The sequence below is a fragment of the Vespa crabro genome, chromosome 5 (assembly GCF_910589235.1).
Source record: "Vespa crabro chromosome 5, iyVesCrab1.2, whole genome shotgun sequence".
In the NCBI taxonomy this organism is placed as follows: domain Eukaryota; kingdom Metazoa; phylum Arthropoda; class Insecta; order Hymenoptera; family Vespidae; genus Vespa; species Vespa crabro.
In genome coordinates, this window is record NC_060959.1 from 9,371,874 (window position 1) to 9,381,406 (window position 9,533).

General features: G+C 34.2%; 1 protein-coding gene across 1 annotated transcript in view; it reads left to right on the top strand.

The window, feature by feature from the left end:
- The first annotated feature begins 600 nt into the window (after nucleotides 1–600).
- Nucleotides 601–9,533, top strand: part of LOC124424375 (cell wall protein IFF6-like) — a 15,675-nt gene continuing 6,742 nt past the window's right edge. The window contains exons 1-3 of the mRNA XM_046963340.1: nucleotides 601–2,132; nucleotides 2,992–3,204; nucleotides 8,729–9,142. Coding sequence (XP_046819296.1) covers nucleotides 2,009–2,132; nucleotides 2,992–3,204; nucleotides 8,729–9,142 — 751 coding nt within the window. The 5' untranslated portion in view covers nucleotides 601–2,008. The remainder of the gene's footprint in view (nucleotides 2,133–2,991; nucleotides 3,205–8,728; nucleotides 9,143–9,533) is intronic.

Genomic DNA, 9,533 nt, shown 5'->3' on the forward strand with positions numbered 1-9,533 from the left:
TTGCAGTATTCGAAAAGTCAATTAACGAAAAACAATTTGTATGTAATGAATGAGTTCGTTGAGCAACAAGAAAGTCACTATGTATTTTCTATAATGTTAATTGTAGATAGCTAATAAGTTAGATGCAATTAACGAATGCGTTCTTATATAATTATTCATAATTAAATTGTAATATCATTACAATAAACACAAGTCATAAGACTTATATAAGGAAGATACTGTGCAAATGCATGTGAGATACAAAGAAAAAAAAAAGAAAAAGTAAATGGAAAGAAAAAAGAAATATAAATTTGATTAGTTATCCTTTGTCATTTTACAGAAGAAAAAAAAAATACAAAGAAGATATGAAACAAATATTTATGACGACCCAATATAATCCATAATGTATTATGGAATACCGGTGTGCAATATATTCTTTACAAAGTTTAACATAAATCAGACTATAATTTATCTTAGTTTTAAAAATTTTCTTTTATATCTGTTATGATTCTAACGATTCAAATAGATATTTTTTTTTGTCTTTCTTAGAACAACATTAAAATCTAAAGAAAGTAAAAAAAATATGTAAAATGTATACGATTAAAATTAATTTACTATTGTTACCGTGTTAATATTATCTTATTTTGCCCAAGGCTTTCTTTCAATACACTGATTTCAATACACAAAAATCACTCGGATATAACTTAACGATATATAAAACAAAAATAAAAAAAAAAGAAAAAAGTACAATATTTTTAGTAATATTTTCATACTACGTATGCAGATCTCATTCGACGCACGTATTTACATTACTGATAATTTGAAAATACCGCCTTTGTGTTTAGCACAGAGATCCAGTCGTACCAACTGAAAAAAAAAAAGATCACAAAAACGTTTCGTTGTTGCGTCATATTATGTTCTCGTAGCTCAAGTCGCAAAACGGCGTTTGCATGAGCGAGGGCGGGGGAGGGGATTCACAGCACTCGCGCGCGTTACACCACACTAACGTGTCGTCCTGTGAAAGCACATCGTCTTGTCGAAAAACGTAGAGTGCAACGAGCGGGCAAAAAGTATCGGAGGAACGAGAACGATTCGTAAGGCGCGATCGACTTTGGCGCGTGTAAATGCTCGCGTATCGCGTGACCGTTGATCGGACGTATCAGTGCGCGCGCGGCACATCAAAATGGCGTGAACCGATCGTGTGCTTCTAGGTTATATTCGCTCGTGGCGGGCCACGATCGCGGGTACAACGGAACGCTAATAAGACGAACGAAGAGAACGAAGAAGAGGAAGAGGAAGAAGAAGAGAAAGAGGAAGAGGAAGTGAAGGAGGAGTAGGAGGTGAAGGAAGAAGAAAGAAAAGGAAGGAAGGAAGAAAGAAAGAAAGAAAGAAAGAGGAAAAGAAAAAAGTAATACAAGAAGAGAACGACAAGGTCGTGAGCGTTGTCGGTAAAAGTAAAGGTGGCGACTACAACAACGGCCCCGACGATACTAAACAGAAGGAAAAGGAGGAAAACGGCGACAGCAACGGCAACGGCTACGACGACGAGCGCGAACGGAATAACAACAACAACAACGACGACGACGACGCCGTCGACGCCGACGAGGACGGCGACGGCGACGTCGACGTCAACGTCAACGTCAACAATAAAAAGAAGGAAAAGGAGAAGGACGACGCCGACGACGACGACGACGACGACGTCGACGAAACACACGACGGATACGATTACGGAGCCGGTGGCAACGGCGACACTAATCAGAACGAGAAGAAGGAGGACAACAACGAGGAGAACGAAAATTACAAGGGCCAAAATACGAGGGACCCTTTCCTCCTCCCCGTCCTCCTCCTCCTCCCTCTCTTCTTCCTCCTCCTCTTCTTATTTTTCCTCCTACCTCTCTTCCTCTTCTTCTTCTTCTTTTTCCTCCTCCTCTTCCTCCTCCTCCTTCACTTCCTTCTCTTCTTCTTCTTCTTCTTCTTCTTTCGAATCTTATTACGACGACTCCACGTGCGTTCTTTTGCCAAGAGTTACATGAGTTATGAGGACGGAATGCCCGCAGGCGGTAGCGGTCGTTTCCGCGGTTACCCTGCGCGGATGTCCGAGCGACAACAACTCGCGCTTCTTCTGCAAATGACCTCTCAGGAAATGGTATCGGGTGAGTTATGTTTTCAATATCGTCGTAAAAAAAGAAAAGAAAAAAAAAAGAAAAAAGAAAAAAGAAAAAAAAAAGAATAAATAGAAAATATCTTGCCCATTTATTCCTTTACCTTCCTAACATATCTTAACTCTATACGCGAAAGTAAACTCTATTATTACGTTCCATACGTCTCGTTCTTAACAGCATTTACCAATAAATATTTGATTATTTACACACGAATGATTTCTCACCTTCGATATATTTATTTACATTCGTTCGCAGTAACGAATCGTTACATTCGCATTCTCGATCTAATCGGCGCGTAAAGGGTCAACCAATCTATGTGACCCATGTGACAGGTCGCAGAAAATTGGCGCGGAAGCGCGCCAAATGGCGCCCGCGTGCGTGCGCACGCCCACGTATATTCTCTCTCTCTCTCTCTCTCTCTCTCTCTCTCTCTCTCTCTCTCTCTCTCTCTCTCTCTCTCTCTCTCTGTCTCTCTTTCTCGCTCGCTCACTGCCATTGGAATTTCTGCAACCGGGATCCGTTCCAAAAACGTTTTAACATGCCTTCTCCTTCTTCGCGCGACTTATAAAACGTTCACCAAAATTGCACCGACCTATTTTCTTGAATCTTTTAATCCGAGAAAATCGATAATTTATCATCTCTTTTATTTGCAATTTTACATATATACATATATATAAGTAGAAATAGCCCGGGAATATGGTCATTTTTTAAAATCATCTCTCGCCAATGATCTTTAATATTTTTAATATTACATTGTCTTACGATGAAATTGATTAAAAGAAAAGAACAGAGAAAGAAAAATATAATAAAATAAAGGACAAGCATTGAAAAAACGTTTCCCAATTTTCAGGTGGAAATCGTCCGGAAAGTCAGTCAGGACCGAATAATAATACGAATACTACGAGATCGTCGACGTTGCAACAACAGCGAGGTTCCAAAGGTCGATGGACCAATAAAAATGGAGAATCGTCTGTTCAATCGTCGATTGGCCGTAAGGAAGATTTTCGTGTGCGGCCAGTACTCGTGAATGGTTACGATCTTAATGCGAAGGAACCTGCTAGCGGTAAGTTATGATCGGATATTTATTTCATTCAAATTTTTCTAATATGCGAAAGAGATTGGATGTGTATTAAGACGGATATATATATATATATATTCACCATTATAGAGTATTATAACACTATGTGTATATATACATACATACCAAACACACACACACGTACACACTTGTTGTACAAGGTGTTACGAACGAATAAGACGTACATATGTTATAATATATATGTCGGCCAATATTATATTCGGTTATGGCGGTTACAGCGGTAGCAACGTTGGCCGCACACAACTCTCCGTACAGATCAATACTCGAGGTAGGGCCCCCCACGACTCTTCTTCCTTTTCAGCCTATCTCTCTTTCCTGTATGTACGTACATATATACGAACCATACCTATAACAGACGTGTACATACGAACGCTGACGAATATATATCAAAATTTTATTTATATTTATGTCAATGTTTTCCCTTTTTCTACGAACAAGAAAAGTTGTTCTTAAAAAACAAAACAAAAAAAAAGAAACCTCAAATAAATGCAATATATATTTTTATAGTCCTCGTTCCGTTGTTAATTATGTGACTAAGAAGCACTTCCCCTTTCCTCTCTTTTCTCCGTTGACCACGTCCTTTAGATCATTCTTTTAAAGATCATTCATGGCTCTATGAAATATTTGTCTCATAATAAAATAATTATTAAGACGAGATACAATGAAACTGTACAATATTTTCATTAATACTTGTTCTCATCAATTTCTTCTTTTTTTTTTTTCTTTCTCGAGAAAGGCAGAGAGAGAGAGAGAGAGAGAGAGAGAGAGAGAGAGAGAGAGAGAGAGAAAAAAATTTCTATGATCAACATTGCATTTAAAAAAAGTTTAGGTTATGATTTCGTCATTACACCATCGTGTTTTTTATTTAACAAATTTCATTATTTACATATAACACGTATAAATAATTCGTTCTAGCAAAATCGACTGAAATGAATCACGCATGAATGCGTATACGTTATGATTGACCCGCATAGTCAAACCGGGACAGATAATGTTATATATCGTGATAGAAAGCGTTACGTATATATACCGCTTCTTACAACGTATAGTCATTCGATCCTTAGTCATCATGATATTATAGCTTATAGGCATATATGGGGTGGGCCAAACGTTTCTAAGCTTGTAGTCTTACAATTTGAAAGTAACGAAAAAAGGAAAAAAAAAAAAAAAAGAAACAAAAGATTAATCTAAAAAGTGCTTGCAAAAAGAGTAATCGATTTTTAAAAATAACCTAGAAACTTTGGATCCATCATGTTTACAAAGATTTATAATATTATTATTTATAAATTTATATTATTATTTAAAATTATATGATTCATTGATTAACGGATATATATTGGAAAAAAAAATGTAACGGTTTTTAATATCATTTATATAAATGTTGTTTTCTAACAAGTGCAGTTTTATAATTTAGATTCTGGAATATACATGAAGTTAGTTGAGAATTCAAAGATTTAAAGACGAACGTTTCATACTCATCTACATTGCATACATATATATGCACACGATACGTAACGATACAGCCTGAAACATCTCATTAGAAATATTTCGAAGAACTTTTTCTTATATTACTATTATTATTATTATTTTTCTTAGTTTGTGATTCTAAATGATTTATGCACGTTGAATCTATGATTTTATAGATCAAACGTAATTTTTACTTTGCAAATGTATACATTTATTATTTATTTATTTATTTTTTTTTTCTTTTAGTATTGAAATTAAAAAATTTCATTTAATTATTATAGCTTTATTCAGTTAAGAAATATTAATGTGACGTTAATATATTATGCGTAAGTATAGGGACAAGTTACATCAAATCTCTTTTTTACATGATGGGCGTATACGGCGCAAAAAGAAATATTCGTATAAAAAAATTAATTTATAAAAAATAATATAAAATTTATGTACTATAAATATAACAAATTATAAAAGTAGCAATCTAAAATATAGAAATATATTAATTAAGAACATTTTATTTAATAAACACATAAAAGAATAATTAATCTGTTGAGAAAAATAAAAAAAAAAAAAAAAGAAAGAAAGAAAAAAAATTAAAAAAGAAAATTATGCCAAATTTTCGTGACATTTTCTGGGAGCTAATTAGTGTGCATTTTTACAATCGTGTAAAAGTAAATAAAACGCGTTTAAAAAAATAAAAAAAAACGTATAAAAAGTATGAATCGTATAAAAAGATTACTTTTATTTATTTGATTAATATTTTGATTAATTAATGACAAGTATTTTGTTAAATAAATGATTAAATATATATGAATATTTTTGTTCATTATTTATAATAAAAGATCAATACATAGTATAATTGGTCAGTCCAGATTTTAAGTAATCGCCAAAGTTGCGTCTGGGTTTATTATAAATACTGATCGTTTATTTAAAATACAAGATTAAAAATGTTTGAAAATACTGACCGAATAAATAATAATGATAAAAACAAATACCGCGTAAAAGAAGACCCAAGTACACACACACACACACACACATTAACGAAATAAAATAAGTTAATTTTTGAGGTTAGAAAGAATATTTTTAAGAAACATTGCAGAATAAAAAGGTGATATCGGGCGCCGCCCGCGTCTTTTAAAGCGGATGAAACGTTAGCGTTAACAGAGTAAAATACATATTTCGTTCCTTCCAACGAATTGTAACGAGTCTGGCTTTTTTTTTTCTTTTTTATAAAATTCATATGTCGGCTCTCTTCGTTTCGATTTATAAAAAATACAAGAGCAATGGGAATTCAATTGTTCGATTCAATTCAATGATAGTAACAATGCATCGAGATAAATGCATCGATAAAAGCTGAACGCAAACTTTTCACTAATACATGTAATATGTGTATAGTATACGCATGTATGTATGTACATGACTGATATTATTTTTACAAAGATGATTGATTGTTGAAAACGGAAATGCAGAATTATATCATTTTCTTAAAGAATGTACATACTATTGTTGAAAATATTGATATATTATTCAACATTTTTATTAATTTTAAAAATAAGGACATTCTCCATCATTTTTATCGATATGTATTTTCTCGATATTCTTATCAAAAGGATATTTTTCTCAAAATTGGTCAAAATTTTTTTCTACGTGATTTTTAATAATAAATCACTCTCTTTCGAGACTTTTTAGGTTATTTCTTTTTTTCCCCGGATTATAAAACCACAAGTCTAACTTGTAACAAATAAATAAAGAAAAAAAAAATTAGTCTAAAATGTCTTAAAAAAGAATAATTGATCCTTAAAATCACTTAAGACTTTTGCTCCATTTTGTATTTTGTTCGAAAAAAATGAAGAAAGAACGAATAAAAAATTATTTATTTTTATAAATATTACATTATTTATCGATAGTAATTATGTGCACATGTCGAATAATCGTTTGATCTTTCTATGAATCAGAGAAAATTGGTGATAAAAACAAAATAATCGAACGACCTCTCTCCTCTCCTATGTTGTTCTATCCTCTTTAAAGACCGGTACTGTGTACTTGTTTTTCACGTATGTAAATATCCGTCTCGTCTTTTTCGTTCGCTATCAGCGAATTATTACGTCTCTTTTAAAATCAGTTTCATGCGCCTAAATGTCGAATGTGTTCATTTCAATCTCATGATTTATAATCGATTGCATCTATTATTTCTTTGTTCTTCGTGTAAAAAAAAAAAAAAAAAGATCGTACAGAGGTATATAGAAATTCTATGGGAACGCATTGAATTCTATGAAAACGCTTTATATACTTGAGCTCTAATATAGTGTAAGTAAATGGATTTCTTGGATAATATTTTTTCTTAAATACTTCATGTTAAATGATATGTATATAAGAAAAATTTATTATAATATATATATAATTTAATCGAAATTCGAGAATAGAATCGATCGAATCTATTATCGACTTTAAGTTCAACATAACCTCGTCAATGTAAAATATGGAGTTTTAAACTAGTCAATGTTTGAACTAGTCAATATAATCAATGTTAAATAGTATTATATATTATACGATATTAGAAAAACGATTAATACGAACATAAGAGAATGTTTCGTCATTCGTTCAATCATATCGTCAAATAATATTTCTTTTAATATCAATGGCCATAATAAGTTTCTTACGGTATAAAAATAAAGTATTCGCGGTATTCCATATTTAGTATATATATTTGAATGATAAAAATGGATTTTAATATACAATTCGTTCTATCGTTTCTAAGGAAATCCTTTAAGCGTCAATTTAAGGGGCAACGGTAGAGCAGGGACACGTTCGAAACACAAATACGGAAATGTCGAGTAGTGCGCAAACTCGTGGGATCAACCTATTGCGATTGATACGTGATGGTGGGAGAAGATTTGGGGAAGGGATGATCAGAGATAGTCGGAGGGGAGAAAGGCGAGCCAATCATCGACAGGACGATACAACATGGCCACCAGTTTGCATAAGGCCGTGCTTGGGTGAACGTCGAGCACGTCGTGTAGGCAATTTTCGTCGATTAAACGACAGATGTCGCAACGTGCGCTTTAACTCGCCCGGAGTTGAGTTTAACGACGACGACGACGACGACGACGGACAACGACAATTGCGGCGTGACGGTTGTGTTTCTCTCGTGTTGATTTTTCGTTCGCGAAACAAGGAGAAAACTCTTTCGTGATTCGTGGTGAAAGACGGTGGGGAGAGGAAAAAAAAAAGAATAGAATAGAATAACAGCCAAGAAGAGCGGAATTCGAGAATTTGATTAATAATCGAGAAAATGGGAAGAAAGTCGATACGTGATATCAGACCGAAATTGATTCGAATTGTCGAAGACGCGCGAGAATGATGATCCATTTGGATGAAATCGAAAGGAATCGAAATATCGTAAAGATTTCGCGCTTCTTCGACGAGATCTTCGTGCCGCTGGTGTGGCTCCTCGCTTCCAGAACATCGAAACAACGAAAGGGAAGAACGAGGAAGATACTACATTAGCGGAAACGTAGTGCGTGTGCGAACCTATCTACTCGAGTAGCCGGAAGTTTCTACCGTGATACGAGCTGAATTTTTCCCTTCAAGGTTAATTGCATCCTCGCGAAACCCGTCGAATACGGATTTTATTTTCCTCTCTGATCGCTTATATCGAATTCCGTCTATCATCGTTGAGATTTCCTTTATGAAAATGTTCGAGAACTAATGTACCTCGTCGTTCGTTACAAATGTCGTATATTAAACCATGACCTTGCTTTTATTTCTTATCAAAAAAACGTACAAAATTCCAACGTAGTATAAATTCTTTGAATATCACGACGAATGTAAAAATATTCTAACCTTATCTATCCCATTCCAAAACAATACAAAAACACTAATGATACTAAGTTGATTCTAATCAGTGTGTGTGTGTGTGTGTATTCGTACGCACGTAGGTTCATATTTCACTTCATAAAATTTCGTAACAAATCGTCTTGTCTACGTTCTTTTACAAGAAATTTCATTATTGTTTTCGCGTTGACAGACATTCCAGGTGCAAACTCGCCCAACGAATCGTCGATTACGTGTACGGTAACGGCGACAACGACGACGACGACAATAACAACAACGACAACTGCGACGACGATCACTACCGATAGTCCAAATCGTTCTCCCCAAATCGAGAATCCAGACGCAACGCCGGTTATAACGACAATCGTTTCGACGACAACAGCGACGACAACTACGTCAACTGGTACAACGGCAACGTCATCGAATGAGCAACAAGAACAACAGCAATCTTCGTCGTCGCTTTATCAGCAACACTACAATCATCACTCACAGTATCAACACCAACAGCAGCAACGCACGACCGGAAGTGCGTCAATCGCTGCACCGCACGTCGCCGAAGACAGTGGAGCCCCCTGTGAAATGCGGAGGACACCACCACAAAATAAAGGTAAAACTGTGTGTGCATTTTTGTATATGCACTCGCTGAAGAAAATACCTTTTTATTCATAAGTTTATATCTTTTGAGTTACCTTGTACTATTGAATATTTCTCGCTTCTGGAAATATTCATATGTCAATTTACAATAATGTGTCTAACAAAGGTTAATTCATACATTTTTTCTGTCAACAAAATATACAAGACGAAAGTTTTTCTTTTGTTTCCTTTTAAGATAATAGTTCGACAAATGTTCAGCCAGAACATTCGTCATGCAAAAATGATGCGTTTGGAAATTAAACGAAGTCATTTACAGGAAGCCAGTAGTAATTATCGTAAATAATTCATTATTTAATATCGTAAATAATGAATTATTTTCTTGTGCTAAAAGATATGAATTAAAA